This window comes from Haemaphysalis longicornis, unplaced genomic scaffold, assembly GCF_048455015.1.
Source record: "Haemaphysalis longicornis isolate Haplotype H1 unplaced genomic scaffold, Haemaphysalis longicornis Haplotype H1 scaffold_8, whole genome shotgun sequence".
Lineage (NCBI taxonomy): Eukaryota > Metazoa > Arthropoda > Arachnida > Ixodida > Ixodidae > Haemaphysalis > Haemaphysalis longicornis.
The window spans coordinates 121936194-121954438 of NW_027526445.1; the positions used below are offsets into that span (position 1 = coordinate 121936194).

At 48.1% G+C, this 18245-nt stretch overlaps 1 protein-coding gene across 1 annotated transcript in view; it reads right to left on the reverse strand.

Annotated features, from left to right (window-relative positions):
* Positions 1-9558: 9558 nt before the first annotated feature.
* LOC144149004 (uncharacterized) overlaps positions 9559-18245 on the reverse strand; it is a gene marked incomplete in the record, with an annotated part of 36562 nt that continues 27875 nt past the window's right edge. Inside the window, 2 exon segments of the mRNA XM_077680531.1 lie at positions 9559-10479; positions 15443-15479. Coding sequence (XP_077536657.1) covers positions 10239-10479; positions 15443-15479 — 278 coding nt within the window.

Sequence of the window (18245 nt, forward strand, 5' to 3'; positions counted from 1 at the left end):
GAATACGTGAGACAGGAAGGAAGGCCAGGGCACCGATAGATTCGGTAAAGAATGTGATGAGAGGGTAGTTAGGAGGTTTGAGTCTGCCGAATATGGCACGCAGCCTCACAAGTCAGACGGGGACTGGGGTTGGGACACGGTGCGTGATAGTCACTGGTCGTGTAAGTGATAACTGCGGGAAACGCTGGGCTGAGTGCGAATCTTTGGCGGGTGGTACAGGGTGATACGACGATAATTGGAACGATTTTAAAAACATTTCCTGAGCGAACCGCCGCTCTCTTCGTGCTCACACACGAAGGTCGCATTTTGTGGTCTATTTTGTTTGACACCGGAAACAACGCCGGTACTTACCTGTTTATTCTGAAAATAAATAAAAACGATTTTCGCCTATGGGAAAATGGCGACTGATTTGGACGTTCGAGCCAGCACAAGCTAATGTTGGAACGACGGGCAACCTGGGGTATGATGCAGAGCGAAACTCACGTTTGGGATTCTCGGTAGGAAGGATCCAAATGTTGCAGCAGACGATCAGAAAATGCACCTAGGAAGGAGCCAAATGAGCTAGCAGACGATCAGAAACCCCGCTTTCACATTTTCTGATCGTCTGCTACACCATTTCGCTCCTTCCTACCGTGAATCCCAAACGTGCTTTTCGCTCTGCATAGCCCAGGTGGCGCCGTCGTTTCAACGTCAATTTGCGCTTGCTCGCACGTCCAAATCAGCCGCCATTTTACCATAGGCGAAAATCGTTTTTATTCATTTTCAGAATAAACAGGTAGGTACCATCGTTGTTACCGGTGTCAAACAAAATACACCACAAAATGCGACCTTCGTGTGAAGTTTGAGCGCGAACAGAGCGGCGGTTCACTCACAAAATTTTTTTGTGTTCCAATTATCGTCGCACCACCATGTACAGTGTGTTGCGACGATAACTGGAACACTTTAAAAATTTTTCCTGAGCGATCCGCCGCTCTGTTCACGCTCAAACTTCACACAAAGGTCGCATTTTGTGGTCTATTTTGTTTGACACCGGGAACGACAACGGTACTTACCTGTTTATTCTGAAAATAAATAAAAACGATTTTCGCCTATGGGAAAATGGCGGCGATTTGGACGTGCGAGCCCGAAAACCGGGTTTTCTGATCGTCTGTTAGCTCATTTCTAGGTGCATTTTCTGATCGTCTGCTGCACCATTTGGCTCCGTACGTGAATCCCAAACATGCGTTTCACTCTGCAGGTGGTTCCGTCGTTCCAACATCAACTTGCGCTGGCTCGCACGTCCAAATCAGCGGCCATTTTCCCATAGGCGAAAATCGTTTTTATTTATTTTCAGAATAAACAGGTAAGTACCGTTGTTGTTCCCGGTGTCAAACAAAATAGACCACAAAATGCGACCTTTGTGTGAAGTTTGAGCGCGAACAGAGCGGCAGATCGCTCAGGAAAAATTTTTAAAGTGTTCCAGTTATCGTCGCAACACCCTGTATATGGTTGGCCAGGACACGGGCGGACCCTGAAAATCTGCTCGGATTAGCGTGTTTGCTAGGAGCATTGCCGTCCATGCAATCGTGAGCAGGAACCCAAACCAGTGCGAAACGTGGCCGAGTATTCGAAGCAAGTATTGAAGTAACGAAGTCAGAAGTGTATGGGACCCGCCGCGGTGGCTCAGTGGCTAAGGCGTTGCGCTGCTGAGCACAAGGTCGCGGGTTCGATTCCCGGCCGCGGCGGCCGCTTTTCTGATGGAGGCGAAAAGCAAAAACGCCCGTGTGTACGAGATTTCGGCGCACGTTAAAGATCCCCAGGTGGTCAAAATTAATCCGGAGCCCTCCACTACGGCGCGCCTCATCGCCTGCGTTGCGTCGGCGCGTTAAACCCTACAATCAATCAAATCAATCAGAAGTGTATGGGTTTGTCTTATGGTGAGCGAAATTACGAAGGACTAATTTACAGTCGGAGACAATGTATGCTAGCGAGGTGGTAGGGACGTTGAGAGTAGCGTGCTCTATTGCAAGGGCAATGGCGTATTCTCCGAGGGAGGTCGAATCAGGTAGGGAAAGAAAAGCAAAACCGGGTAGTGTCAGAAGAGGAAAGTTGGCGGAATGAAGCCGTGCCTTTTAAGTTTGAGGTGATGTTGCTGGCGTCAGTAAAGTAAGCGACGGAACTGTGAGAACGAAAAAACGTCGCAAAAGCACCTAAAGGAGTCCAAGGGCTACAAGCAAACTCAAAAGCGTTACTGAGCCCACGAACTCGTACATGGTATTGGCTATATAAATGGGTGGAATGTCGCACAGCAAGGTATAACATTTCAAATCAACAAAGCGATTGTAAGATATACAATAAACAGTGTACTGCAACATGAGGTAACTGTTGCAGTTCATTAAAAAATTAGCCGTGCATCAAACATTCTCTGCAAATTCCAGCCTTATCCAGCTTTAAAGTACAAGAAAGGAGTACCGATGTCACATTAGGGAATGTATAAATAAAGCACTAAAGAGAAAAAAATAATGGAAAACAGGGTTTCAAAAAGCATTGTGTACCTCATGATGCATCCCAGTCCAAGATAACTAAGTTTCTTTGGGAAGTAAGCATTGGTTACTTATGAATGGTTCCTCTTTGCGGGCAAAAAGCATTTAGCTCATTGAAGTGACTTTTTTGTATAACCCTATTTATTTGGAATGAATGGCATGTTGTATGGTAGTGATTGAACCAAACAAAAAAACTGGTTGATTCCTCTGTCATAGGAATCAGTAAAACACGAAAGTAAAAAGCACAGCGAAGTCTGCAGCTGAGAATGATTGGCGGGTCGGCGGCTGTCTTGTGGGTGTCCATGGCGAGCGACGTCGGGCTGGCGGGTCGCTTCGGTAAAGGTGTACTGGAGTCATTTCCGTCAGGGATATGACGTCAATGAAATCTTGCGGTATCGCGGCATAAACACTGTCGTTTTAAAATATAAAACCCGAAAACGAACAACCCTAAGTATAACGTACTCTTTTAAAAGTTGCATCCCCGCAAGATCACCCTGTGTGTAGGGGTGCACGCTTTAAGGCCGCTTGCTTCGTTGTACTGGCATCACTTCCGTGACGAATATGACGTCAACAAAATCTTCGTGTATCGGGGAATGAAACACTTCCGTGTTGCTGTTGACTACGAACGTGAGTGTACGCCGATCTCATGTCCCCATTGGCTGCGACACGTCAGGTGTCTGTGACCGCAGCACAAATAAAAATTAGCGCGGCGTTCAACTGGCCATTCAACGGCGTAAGCAAGCTCTGAGCTTCGCCCTACGCCTGTGCATCAACCATAGGCGCAGTAGTTGGTCAGTTGCCAGCGAGCCAGGGGCGCTGTGCGTTGGCGCACGGCGGTGCCAACAATATCTAAATATTCTTTAGCCAATTGGACATAAATGCTTTCTCATTGATCATTCTCAAGAAGTGCGTAGATGTTCACGGAGTTCTTTTCGGGTGTTTTACTCGCTGAATTTATTAACAACGTTACGTTGGATATTCATCGTATTATCATCAAGCATGGCATCACTCTAATCTGGTGAACCAGGTAACCTTCTTTCGTGGTCTATTCGATTTCTGCTGCTGCTGAATTCTGCTGCTTTCTCTACCCCAGTACACCATAGTCACAATCAGTAGTATCAAAAACAATTTATTGCGTTCCAGTGCAGGGCGAATGCGCTCACATTTACCTCTACCCTTTTCTGTCCTGCGCTGCCCAAGTACATTCTCTGCCTCCAATTTTTTTAGTTGGTTTCATTCTCCTTGTTCTGGCTTTATACTGTTTCTCAAAGGTCATCTTGACTTAGTTGGATGAGACACTCTCTGTACACAGTTCTCTTTGAATTAAACTGCAATTAAATGGGCAAATCACCTTTGACGCCACTTTTGTCGTCATTATACGTTATCTTAAAAATATAATACAACTCTTTCAATTCCCACCTAGGTTTGTCATTCACTCGAAATGACCTGGCGGTTCAGGCAACATTCAAGCTCTCTGAAATAGGTGGCATGACATCTGGATTGTGTAACTGCAAGTGCATATTTGCTTCGATAAAATCACGTACTAACGGCCCGGTGCACAGTGTATTCCCGTCAGGTGGGTCGTTTCCGTTCAACCTGGCATACTATTACTTATTCCCCTTAATAGGCACTTTCCCAAACACTGCAGGGACGCTCATACGCTCACGCCCAATATGATATTTATGAAATTTTATGATATTTATTTTAAAATTGATGTTTTCTTACAGGAGTCATTATGATCCGCGTAACAATAAACTTGTGCTCAGGAAAACATTGTACATTTTTTTGCTTTGGTTCTCAGATACTGAACCCTGACTTCGTCGAGAGCACGTGGACCTTCGAACGCCTGTCCGCCGCCTACGAAAGCCTGAACGTGTCCAACCCCAAGCAGATCATCACCTTCCTCCAGTCCGCAGTGCAGTTAGCGAGAGACGCCAGCAGCGACCTGTCGGCAGCCCAGTGGAAAGGCGGCTTCCTCAGCACGGACGCCACCCTCGCCTATCCGTACAAGGTGCTAGAGGTTCCGCTGCCAGTGTTCAACCTGCAGCAGAGAGCCCTAGGCGAATCGGTGCGCCACCTCCAGCTAGCGAGGGTCGGCCCTCGAATCTACTACGCCATTTACAAGGCACTCTACTTCACCAGCAGCAACCTCGCGCTTGAAAACATGACCTGGAATCCAGTCCGGTACTTCGACACCGCCGCCGACTGCCTCTGGGATCAGTATTCGTCCACAATGCGCAACAACAAGACGTCGTCGGCTTCCAACGCATCGTCGGGGTCCTCGCCACCTTTTGCGAACAGAACTCGCGATCTGGATAACCTTTTCGACGCTCTCGCCCTCGGCAGCGCATTGGACGCGTACTTGTTTTACGTGGCCGACAAGCACAAACGCTATCGCTTCAAGGGGAGTGAGGACTTGGATGCAACGCAACTGTTCTTCGTGGAGTACGCGAGGAACTTGTGCGAGAATCGGAACGAAAAATCCAAAGGAGTCGGGAAGCGCGGGAGTACGTCTGAGGTGGTGGACTCTCGAAGCCAAGCGTGGTTCAAGGTGAACGGCCCCTTGATGAACGTGAAAGAGTTCGCGAAGTCCTTCTCCTGTCACCCAGGTTCCTTCATGAATCCCGTCAACAAGTGCCCGCTGATACGAAAGCATCATTGAAGAAAACTAATGACCGCCGATGTCCTTGAGAATGTGTGCTGTGTGCTTTTTTACCCTTCTGGATAAAATTTACACCGAGTCCCCTTCGCCGCTCGAACACTCCCAAATTATTTTTTGGATTTTTTCGTTAATAAAAACAAATATTTTCCTGTAGAAACGTGATACCAGTTCAGGTTTCGTACAGTAGTCAACGAAGTTTCCTCTAAGCCTGAACTAGAAGTTATTCACGTTTAATTTCACAATACGCGGCACTAGATTTTTTTGTCAAAAAACAGATGACTTTTTCTCCTTTGATGACTTGCCATCCGTTCCGTCGTCGAATTCCTAAATCTCATTTAATGTCACTGTAAATATAGAGAACTATTCAGCTCTGTATGAGCGAAAACAACGCGTGTTCGCAATAAAAGGGGCGAAAAAGTGCGAGTCATATGAACTGCCTTGAATCGGTACAACGCTCTGAACACTGTGAAACATTCCATGCCGTAGTAACTAAACGTTGTATTGAAACTCACACCATCATAAACATCACTTAGGAGAGATCAAGCCATAAGGTTTCAGGGCCGGTTGAAGAAAAAAATTAAACTTTTTAAAACAATTAAAAAATGAAACGTAATCGTATCGTTACACTTTGTAAACCCGACTTACACGCAAGCGCATCCAATACTTTAGAAATAATTTGGTCAGACTGTTTCGCAACGTCAGCTACAGAATATCTTGGGAAAGAAGCATACCCTTTTGCCTATATATAGAGTTTTGCACTCCTCTTTCTTAAGTGCAGAGCACTTCATGGGTCCGCCTTGTCGTCGTAGCTCGCTAACGGTCGTTGCGACTGCCGGAATCAGGCGGCGCAGCCAGATAACAGACCGAAGAAGAGCTTGATGTACCGCCGTCAGGGGGTCACGTTGAGACTTCGAAAACCACGCGGTTTAAATAGTCACAACTGTTCGAACCTCGTGAACCTCTGGCGCCCTTGTCATACATCTCCCCATTGTTTAGCGCAAAGAAAACTGCAGGTACATTGCACGCAAAATCTGTGTATTCAACCGGCAGCCCCCACGTTCATTTAGTTGGGAATGCTCGTTGGAGTGGTTTTTACGATAGTAAGCGAAAAAAGCAGCCGCGCAAGAAAAAAATGGCGCGTTCGAAATGCTACAGAAAGGCTCCAGCCACGCAAGAAAGAAATGGCGCTTTCGAAATGCCGCAAAGAGGCTCCAGCTGCGCAAAGAAAAAATGCCGCGTTCGAAATGACCCAAAAAGGCTCCAGCCGCGTAAGAAAAAAAATTATGCGTTCGAAATGACGCAAAACAGCTCCATAAAATACGAAATTAAAGCAAGCACAAAAAACTGGCCGCGTATCTCCTCCTTTCGTTGCAAATGACGACAAAAGACGATAATCTTTGTCGACATTTGCTCAGCGCTCATGCTGTTCCTCTTCCGTTGCGCTCCTTCCAAGGTAAACACGTTAAAGGTTTGCTCACGTCAATTTACATTTACCGCGTTCCACTGCTCCAGGCCGGGTTCCACGATGCCAGCACTGCCCCCCGGCGAGCCCCGTTGGCATACCTAGGAGGCATGTTTCCTCCGAGCTTCCTGGTAGGTGATGTTTTGTGTTACTTTGAGGTGGATTATTTGTTTTTCTGCTTTGAAATTTTCACATGTTCCGGAATAGGCTGCGTGCGGTTGTTCACAGTTGGCACATTTCAGCTGATAAGATGTAGTTTTCGGACGGGTGATCGCGCGCTGCACACTTGGCGCACGTCACACGTCACCGGTAGAAGGCTGTACTGTGCCCATGCCGTTGGCACTTGAAGCATTGGCGTGGGTTTGGGATGTATGGTCGGACTTCGAAATGCAAGAATCCCGCAGTGACTGACTGGGGAAGAGTGCTCCGATCAAACGTTAGAATCACATGCTTCGTGGGTATTTCATTTCCATCACGCCTTATCATTATTCTCCTGACTGCAGTAACCCCTTGGTCCCGCATGCCATCTAGGGTGTCAGAATCGGTTTCTTTCAAGAAGTCATGTTCAGAAATTACACCTTGCGAGCTGTTTAAGTTTCGGTGTGCAGTGACAGGTACTTTGACATGTTTAAGTTTCGGTGTGGAGTGACAGGTACTTTGACATCATACATGTCAGTTTGGCTCAACAGTTTAGTGGATTGTCCTTTAGTTTGTACTTCAACGAGAATGTCACCTGGTGTTAGCTTCTTCGCCTTGTAGTTTACGCCAACTACACTCTATAAACTTAGCTACCAAAAAGGCTGATTTACTGGTGATTGGTGCATCTTTCTCAACGGACTGTATTAGCAGAAAACGAGGAAGTTGTCAGGTCTTGTAAACAATTCAGCAGAAAGTGGTGGGTATGCTATTTCTTCGGTACGAGCCCTCTTCAGGGCTCGATCGTTTGGTTGGGGGTGGGGGGTTAGCTAAAGAGGTCCCGGAGCTCCCTGCCTGGTAAACAGACAAGGAGCCCATCCGCCGGCGCTTGACCTGGGCTCCGACAGCCACCATTTGAGGTTTCTACACTTCACCGTGCAACACATCGCCACGGTTGGTTCCAGCTTATGCTTGGGGGCTCGGTGTCGGCGGTGTCGCCCGCCAATACCGTCACCATTATTACTCAAGCTGCCCCGTGCGGGGTCTCAGAAATAAGTACACGAAACTCGCGCAGACGGCGTCACGGCGCCACTTGCTTGATCGACTACAAATCAAATACGAGTGCGCTCCAGAGGAGACATGCAAACTCCCAGAGTTGTGGCGGCACTGGCTCTGGGTGCATCCACTTCCGCGTAACATGGAAAATCACACTAAACGAAGGCAGGCGGGAAGCACGCTAGGACCCTGAAAAAGAAATGCGGAAATAGGCGAGGTGTGTTCTACGTTGGTGTGGCAGGATCGTCGCCTCTAGGGTTCTTCACTGCCGCTGAAATTTACAGGGACCAGCAAGTCGATGGACTCTCCTACCAGGCTCCTAACTCCACGCAAGCCGAAGCGATTGCCACAGCGCTCGCCGCCTTGGACCTGAAGTCAGGGACTGTAATCACGGACTCTCGCCGAGCCTGTGAAAGCTATTTAGCGGGAACGGTACCACCCTTGGTGTAAGGTTCGAGCGCGGAGGTCATCGTACCGCAGCGCCCCCCTTCCCCGGCGCGCATCCGGGGACGGGTCGCCGCCAATTAAGCTACCTGTACGCAAGGTTGCACGCGGGAACAAGTACAGCGCCGCACTGCCTGCACCCCCCCCCCCCCCCCCTCCCTCGACGCAGACTGGGGAAATCGTTATCCTCCAAAAGGGACCGCTGTCAATTTGGCTGCCGGATGCAGGGGGCCACGGAAGTAGAGTGAACTAGAATACTTGGCCCAAGTATTCTAGTTCACTATAACGGAAGCGCTATAGACGGCGCCTGGACGGGGACAAAAGGACGCGGCGTGCTTTCATGGCATACTCCCCGTGTGTATATGTCACTGAACTCGGCTAGCACGCGATGCATGCCTTGCCGTTTATTGTTTTCTTTAACATTTCCCCTCCCCTCACCCAGGGTATTTATGTCGAGCCCAGCGAGAGTAAAGGGGCTTTTTGCTGCTGAACTTGCTGCAGGTCGTGGGCAGGGTCCCGCCTGCGCCGGCTAGACCCCGGCAAGCTTCTAAGCGCCACTGTGGGGCTAGTTCTGCTCCCTTGTATACGACCTGTAAATATTCCTGTACATAAACTGTACATAGTTTGGATAACGGAATCTGCGTCGCCCCTCACGGCGACACGAGACACTGCGGCGCATTCCTGGTTAAATGAAATTTACTCTTGGCCTGCAGTATTTTAAGACGAGTGGTGCGGTTCGCAGACCCCATGCCTGAATAAATTGTTTGGTCTCCGGCCCGGGCATCAGGGTCTAAGAAATAACGAGGCCGCGCACGCGGCTGCCCGAGCGCTTGCTTACCCACCGGGCGCCTCACCTATGCTCTCCCGGCTCGGAAATTAGCAAACCACTTCTACGGTTTAGAGAAAACGTTAAACATTACTGCGATAACCCCCGGCTTTACCCAGCCCCTGCAAAGGGTGTGAACAAAGCCGATGAGCGAATACTGCGGCGCCTGCAGACGACCACATTTATGTGCCCTGCAGTATCAAAGCATTTCGACCATAAAATAGATGGGTGGTGTCTGCACTCTGGGGAGGTGTCCGATACCCCTCACATGGTATAGGCATGTCAGAGCAACCTTGATTTATGCCCCTACCCTTCCTTACCAGAGAGGAATGGGAGGCAGCCCTCCTCTGTTGGTCGGGGCTGTAGTCTGAAAGGGCTCTAGCTCAACGGGCGAAAGCGACGGCCTTGGCCTATGGGGTCCAGGAGTAGGGACTGCACCTGTGCGGAGGCCCACTCTTATCATAAAATAAAGTTTCACTCCTCCTCCTCCTCACCTGTCACGCGATGTGGCGTAAGCACTGCAGCCACTAGACTAACTTTTGCTCGACCGCTGGCAAAGGGCTAAGCTAGCGAGGTGCTAACATATCCAGTTTCTACGCTGGATACCCAGGTTCAATTCCCATAAGAACCACATTGAGTTTTTATTCACAACTTCCGGACAACAACGCCGGAATTTCGCAGAATACGGCATTTAGGCCTTCACCTTAGAACACTACGTACATAGAGGAATGCGGGGGAATAAAGAAGGGGTGACTAACTGAAAGGCTGAGTCCTACATTAGTTTGTAATGCCTGCTACTGCAAGGAACGGGGTGGGAGATATTCCGTATACGTGATGCCGTTGTTGGCGGTCGGTACGTTTAGTTACACATGCACAGCTTGTCGGCCCCGTCAAAGGAGAGAAGTGCTGCCGTTGCTGTGACCAGAAGTTGGGTACAATGCTAGCGGCGGGATTTTGAGAGGCCAGAGACGCTGTTATTAGACGATTGCTAGCAACGGGGAAGACCCTGGGCCGGAAGCCGCAACGAGGTGTGGCCTCCAGCGGCGCAGCGCAACTCCCCTGCGTTGTCTTGCGCACACCTCGAAGGTTGGGCCGCCAGAACCGTAGAGGATGGTCCTTGAGAGTACGCCGCTATAAGAATGTCATAGTTTTCATCTGCTCATTCATCATCCTCAATGCCTCTTGATGCATTTCCGACTGGCCCACCATGTGCTGGCTCATCGTATCGAGCGCGCTCTTGTTGACCGCAGTCATTTCTGTCATCTGCTGCACGACGACATCCAGTGTTTGGTCTTGCGTACGTTGCATCATCATGAGCATACGTCGATTCTTCTCGGCCTCTATCTTCTGCATCATAATGAGCGCTAGCAATCTGCAAATAAGAAGGAACAGTGTCCGCAACAGTTAAAAGTACAACAGTCGCCACCGAATAAAACAAAACAAGTGAATTCATTCTAGCCTTCATCTCTTCCCCTCGACCACTAGGTACCTTACAAGCTGCATGCTAAAAATATTTTCCCAAGGCGAATCCTATGCAAAACTGGGAAGGAAAAATTTGCCCATAGCATTTTAGGGCATGGAATGCATATTGCGGATATTTACTTTACTTTGGCTTCTTTTGCTTGTAATAAAATCGCACGGGCCAGAAACTTGTAAACTGCCTCAGACAGCTATGTCTTTTTTTTTAGTAGGGGTGAGGGGGGGGGGGTGACTGTTTTTTTTAAAGACAGCATATTTTGTTGTGAAATTGGCTTAAACGTGCCACAGAAAAAATCAACTGTCCTTCTGTCTAACTACAACCATAAGAAAACCTGAAGCTTTATTCGCTGAGTTTGTCATTTGATCGTCGAGTTTAATCGTTTGCTTGGCTCGGATTAAGTGCTGGTTCGGCGTGTTCGACGCGGGTAAACGCACTAAAGCTTCGCGTTTCCCCGTCGTCGTCAGCACTTGGTTGTCGTACCACAGTCTGTCGCACACTTGGCACGCTGTCCAAAATTGTTGTCCGAAAGTCTCGCTCTTGAACCGACTTGTGGCTCCTGCAAAGGTCTCCTTCAGGTCTCCCTTATTCGGGTCTCCCTTAGTCGACGACGACGGCAATGACGATGCTGTACTCGAGCTGCTGCTGGGCGTCGCATCATCCGATGGTTCACCGTTGCGTCTCTTATGGCGTAGCTGCCGAAGCTCATTATCCAGCTTGCGAACCTCAGAATTTTCTCGGCGTCGCTTGGCCTCTATCTTTTCGGCGAAACGAAGCTACGGATCCTCCCAACGAGCACGGGCGCGCTCGCGTGCCCGCTATCGCTGACGTTGCTTAAACGCATCCTGCTCCTCCTCTAAACGAACCACACGCGGTATACCTATTCCACACTGCGAGTATATGCTACTCTGGAGGTACGCACAATTTTAGTAGGAACTGGCCGACCAAAGAATGCATCATGAGAAAGCTTCGCGTTCAACCATCGTCGTCGTTAGATCAAGGTGATTAAATTAAACGATCAAACGACAAACTCTACGACTAAAGCTTCGCATTTTCCTATCGTTGCCCTTATACAGAGGGAAATTTGATTTTTTTTTATTTCAGTTCACCCACGATCATTCATCATCATGGTCAGAGAAAGTTGGCTTTCCTGCAGAGCGTACTGGCGTACAACGGCACCAGCGAGGACAATAAAGCTTCGCTTTAAAATACTACACCCAAACTACGAACATGGTTCCTAAGCAGAACAACCCGCCGCGGTGGCTCAGTGGCTAAGGTGTTACGCTGCTGAGCACGAGGTCGCGGGTTCGATTCCCGGCCGCGGCGGCCGCTTTTCTGATGGAGGCGAAAAGCAAAAACGCCCGTGTGTACGAGATTTCGGCGCACGTTAAAGATCCCCAGGTGGTCAAAATTAATCCGGAGCCCTCCACTACGGCGCGCCTCATCGCCTGCGTTGCGTCGGCGCGTAAAACCCCCACAATCAAAATCAAATCCTAAGCAGAACTGTAAGCGTAGTAGCTTTCGTCCAACTTAGTATGTTTTATTCATTGCCTAGCGATACTTATACGTAATCTTATCATCCTCCAAATTGCAGCACGATGTGTAGGTACCCCGTTTCGTCATCGCGACAATGGAAACACATGCAAAAACTGAACTTTTCGGTTTCTGCCATCATTCCGCTTGCTTTGCGTATAGAAAAAACCCAACCACAGCAGCGTCAAAAGATGGTTGTGGTAAGTCAGGCTAAGCTAAGTTGCAAGGCAGAGTTTCAATTACGCCACCGAAAGGGAATTAGGCCTCTTCCTTAGGAATTATACTAGCGTAGATCGCCACTAGCATATTTTGCGAATATTTTAGATCTGCAGCAAGCGCTAATAGAATAGTTTAGCCAGGGCATTCTTGAAGCAGAAAACCTTCCTCCCGATAACGTTGGCTCATTAGTGTTGTTTTATTAAGCAAACTGTGCTTATAATGGGCTTCGGCCGTATTAAATGAGTTCTTACTCAAAAACTGCACCTCGTCAGCTGCCTAAAAGCTGGATTGATAAACCCTAAATATTAAAAAAAAAAAGGCATTCTCTCTTGCTTCGTAATTTTCCGCTTGGTGTTTTCGCATACTTTTCGACCTTGTTTTCATTGCACATTTTCTTACACAATTCTCTGGTAGGGTTCACCAAACCTCAACCTATAGCTTCCAGTTCAAGTGTTCGCCACCACGTGCCGCATACGTTTTACCGACCAGATTTGGCGGGAGCGGAAAAAAAACGCATAAAAAACGAAAAGAGTCTCTGTTCCGCCACCATCTACAAACATGACAGGACAGCCCACTTATCTTCCAGACAGTGATAATCACGTCCCAACGCAGCACCTTCACAGAACCCTCCACTTCGTACAAAACTTCATACTGCTGCACGATAGGAGCAGTTGGGTGACAACTGAGAGGCGTTTCAGATCGCCGAGAGTGCATTCCTAAACGCCTTCGGGCGTGCCAACGCACCTCAGATTCGCCCCCACGCCCCCACCCTTCCTTTCAGCAGTGCAGGGCTCAAAGAGGAGTGGGAGGCCAGGTTGCTCAAGTGGAGTGGGTCTGGCCAGCCCAGGCACGGGACCCCCACTCAACCCGGTGACCCAAGCGAGGACAGCCGGTCGAAGCCAAGGAGTCCCGGAGTAGGGATCCTTTCACGGGTCGAGGGCCACAACATCAGCCTCGTCTCGACAAATATAGTTATCTCTCTCTCTCTCTCTCTCTCTATCTCTCTCTCTCTCTCTCTCTCTCTCTCTCTCTCTCTCTCTCTCTCTCTCTCTCTCTCTCTCTCTGTTTGCCTGTATATCTGTGTCTTTCGGTCACCCTTCTGTGGGTGGATGTAGTGAAGCGCTAACATCAATTTCGTTAGTTCGTTGCGCCTCCAAGGACCTGGCAGAGAAATATATCAATTACTGATAAGTACGAGCACATCGAGTTGATTTTACTTCTAAGAATTGAGTTGCGATTACGTGAAAACATTTGCGAGTTTTGCTTTACCGAAGCTTTCTACGTGCCATCTATCAATAAGCGGATCAAAAAGGATCAAATAAGGATCAAAAATCTAAATAAAGAAGTACTAAATAACAAAAGTACTTTTTTTCTACGTTAGTATGAAAAGGAACAACACAGCGTACAATTATTCTTTGTTTAGTGGTAAGGATGTTTAAAGCATGGCGCTGACTGTAGATAAAAATAGCTGAATATAATAATTTTTGCATAAAAACCATTCTCTCAAAGAGTCACAACATTTTCAACTGCGAGAAAGTCCTTCCATACAGTTCAGCCATAATTATTAGAAAATTATGATATGCTGTAATAATGGCATCAGTAAAAGTCACGCAAATCTACGTTTTTTTTTTGCTTTTTTTTTTTTTGGGGGGGGGGCAGGGAGCGGGACACCCTGGCCTTATTTCAACGCGGAACAAATACAAACGTGCCGACGTGCCCGATAATATATTTGACGCCAAGGTGTCCTTTTCTTAATGTTCAACCTCACCGAATTGACAAAAAGGACCCTAAGATGCTAGATGGTTACGCGGACTTTTATCTTGCCACTACGCGGGGAACTTAAAAAGGGAGCTTAAGTCCGCCTCCCAGACATGGTATGCGCCAGGCTGCGCCGGTGCGACGTATTTCTGCCAAGCACATTTTCTCTGCTGACAAGTATGTGAAAACTTCCCTTGCACGTAACGACAGGATGACCATACGGTCGCGGACTGAAGTCCACAGTTTGACGAATGGTCGTCTTCCCTGGAGGACACACTGAAGAAGCTAGAAGGCGCCTACCAATGAATGAAACAAACAAAAATTCGACACGTATTTGCTTGCTTCGCTGCAAATGCCATCGAAAGACGATATAGTTGTCGGCCGCCTTTTCTTCTCTCGCTCCTCTCGTGACGAATTCAACGGATTTTTATTCAATGCAATTCAATTTTACCGCCTTTTCACGCCTCGCGAGCTTTCTCCTGAGACAGCGCGCACCTTTTTGAAGCAAAGCTTTTTATTTCTACCAGCCAACGATTCCTTCGTAGCATGCGGGACAAGAAACACGTGACCCACGCGCACATCGCAGGTACGCAGAGCCTCACTTGTGCCAGAGACAAAGAGAATGTCAGCCCATTTCTTTTTGCTGGCACTCTACTCTCGGCGCCCGTTCTCTGAGGAGATAATCCTGGGCCACTGGCCTCCGTCGTCTGCGGACAAGGCGACAAAAGCGCTCCCGTGTTTCCTCAAAACGACGGGATTGCCCAAAAGACTGTAGCGCAAAAGACTACCCGCTATGAACTCAGTGAACTTGTTTGTCTATAGTGTCCTAACGCTAGGCTCACCACACTGCGCTATGTCTGTACCTTTCCCCTTCTTTTTTCTGTCTTCCCCCTTTTGCTCATTGTTCCCCTTTCCCCAGTGCAGGATAGCATACTAGGCCGTAGGTTGGTTAACATTCCCGCCTTTCATTTACCTTCTCTCTCTCTCTCTCTATCCCCACAGGCGAAACGGGCCGCTTCGAAAAAGCGCTGAAGCAGCACTCTTACGATGTGAAAACTACGAAAGTGACATCAAATGCCCGCGCAGAGAACGCAGAACTGACGGGGGAAAACCTCGCGTTAGGGGACGCACCTGGCCGCGAGGTTTAACGTAGAGTAGCTCATAATACAAACCACTTCAGACGCACTTCATCGGAGCAGGGGAAGCCTGCACACCACGTATGCGCGCTGCCTACGTCACGTGTTAAAGCCCACTTAAGTCCAATCCTATTTCCATTAGCCATTTTGTGGACAAGGTTCCTGTGGGGGAGCCGAAACATCGGTTTTAGATTTTTGAACTCATCACTCACCTGTTGTCTGCAGTAGGGGGCTCCGTTTTCATGAGTTCTAGAAGAAAAAAAAGGCGGTGCTTAAAGCTGATGTGCCACTATTGTTTAGCAGTCAGTTAATCATGTGCTTTAAGCGTACCACCAACATGCTAAATTATATTCCTTGTCCACATTCTCATTTCGTAAACAGCTGCTGGAGAGCTGGGGATGAAAATATTCTCAGGTAACTAGAAGAGAAACCCATACACTTTGTGATAATAGAACACCCTTTGTGATAGTAGAATGGCTAGAATGTTCCATAGTTTACTTAAAACAAACAAACACCATTTTCCTTCTACACCAGGTTGCGCAAGGCAAATCAGTACCGCTTCCACAAAACATTCGGTCGTTAAAACTGCTCGGGAAAACACGGTCCCAAGGCGAGAAGGGGAAAGGAAACTGTGAGAGTTAGCTGTTTTGCTTATGAAAATGGAAAAGAGCTGCCGAAAACCGGAGAAAGACTGAGGTAACACAAACACAACGGTAATAATGCACGAGACTGCTTGCTGCCTGCGCTGAGCTAGGTTTTATAGCTTTACCGTTCACTTTCATGCCGCCGTACAAGAAACAAGCAATATAACGATTAAAAAGTACAATGGGAAAGTATATACGAGAAAGGAGAAGGAAACTGTGTGAGTCAACTATTTTGCTTATGAAAGGGGGAAGAAGGAAGACGGAGGTAACACCGTTCGATTTCATGCTGTCGGAGAAGAAGAAATATAGCGATAAGAAAGTATGGGGACACTTAAGCACTTCTTCTGGGTAGTGAATGCTTAGGCATGAATGTCCTGCTGGACGCCTGAAACGCCTTGCTTCCGACTCGTGTGGTCGGAGCACCTGAGGCTCTTTGTTTTGCGATCCGCCTTAACGCTTTCGAATGGCATCGATCTGTCTCCTATGCGTTGTGCCGCTTCTCGTTCTTCCAGCCGTGTAATTGGAGAGTTTACGACGAAAGTTAATTTTGCTACTTGGCTGTTCGCGCACTCGGCAAATTTTTTTGGCCCCTTTCATCTGCTGTGTGCTCGAGTGGGCGGCCACACCGCGCTACAGCCGGGTTCAAGCTCCCGCAATGGATCGCCTGGTGCTATGGAACGCTTCCCGAGGAGCCGCTTTTCTGCTACGGACACCGTACGCCGGCTTTTTCGCTCAATGAATTGCTCTCGCAATAAAACGTAGTATTGCAAAAGCCTCGCGCCCCTCGCCCACACGCACAGTGTCAGTCTGAACAGTTTGACATGTCCCCCGCATGAGACGCTGAAGAGTGCCGCAGCCCCAAAACGTTCATATCTCGTTACTTGGCGAAGAAGGCAGCGGTCGCAGCTCGCACCCGCAGATGGATGGAAAGAAGCGCGTGACAAGGGCAAAGAAAGACTGCAGGAGATTAGCAAAAATTCAAAGATGACACAAAAAATTCTACAGAAATAGAGAGAATTATCTACTAATGTGTAGCATTCTTATGCCGCTTGCCTTGAGTGTGTTTTTTCCAGCCAATTTTTTTTTATTTTTCTATATCCTGCGTGACCAATTGTCGCCATTTACGCTGTTATAACGAATAGAATTGAATCTTTCGCGAAATCAGTACTGTTGTTGAAATGCAGAGCGTTACACGGTTCGCCATTTTCGGCAATTTTTTATTTTTTTATTTTTTTAGTTTTTTTTTATATTTCGTCCGACCAATTATCTCCATTTACGTTATTATAAGGATTATATTTGTAACTTTCGTGAAGTCTGCATTATTGTGGAAATGCAGGGCGTTAACGGTTCGCCATTTTCCGTTTTATTTTATATTTTGCTTAATTTTTTAGTTTTTCAAAATTTCGTTCAACCAATAATCTCCATTTACGCTATTATAACGATTGCAGGTGGAACTTTCGCGATATCTGCATTATTGTGGAAATGCAGGCAATCGGACGCAATCGGACACTGCCCTGGCTGTGGGGCTACTCGGCAAAGATTGCTACGCTTTATAACCACGTGAGTGTGCTGCTCTCAAGCATGCGGCTCGACAAGCAAGCAGTACACCAAAACCCCATCCCAACCCCCTTCACCCACGACGTGCCCCAACCGCTACGTTCAATGACATACTCTCCCACTACCCACTAACCCGCCAACAGTTTCCTCCCCCACGTAAGCAACTCAGCAAAGAGGAAAGAACCATACTTCGTCAACTGCAAACACACTCTTCAACAAAATATTCCCCACCTCAACGTATCTTTCGCCCCACATCAGGAACCCATGCTTTAATACCCCAGAGCTCCCTCACAGCCCAAACCATAACCCATCACACTTGGCAGCGACGCTGACCAGCTGCGGCCCCTGCTCTTAGTTTCGGCTGGTGAACAGAGCGCAGACGGCCGGCTACAGCCAGGGATTATTGTTGTTGTTATTGTTATTATCGTTATTGTTGTTGTTATTGTTATTGTTGTTGTCGTTGTCGTAATTGTAGTTGTTGTTGTTTTATTATACGCCCCCCCCCCCTCTCTATCAGGACGTCAGTTGTCAGCAACCGACTTGCCTGTTTTATTCCACTTATTTGCCCTACCCTTAGCTAACCTAACGGATTTGTCGCCTCCCCCCGAACTCCCCCTCTCCCCTGTTTTAAACTCCAATCGCTCCCTCCCCCTTTTTTCCTCCCCCTTCTGTTCCAAATTACTATCCGTTCGATTACTCCTCCTACGCCTCTATTTGTCCCCTACTTTTCTTCCAGGCGCCTTGAGGCTTCCCCTCACCCCAAATCCCAAAGCCTCCGCAACGTCGTTTCCCCCTCGCCCCGCGGTAGTCGTAC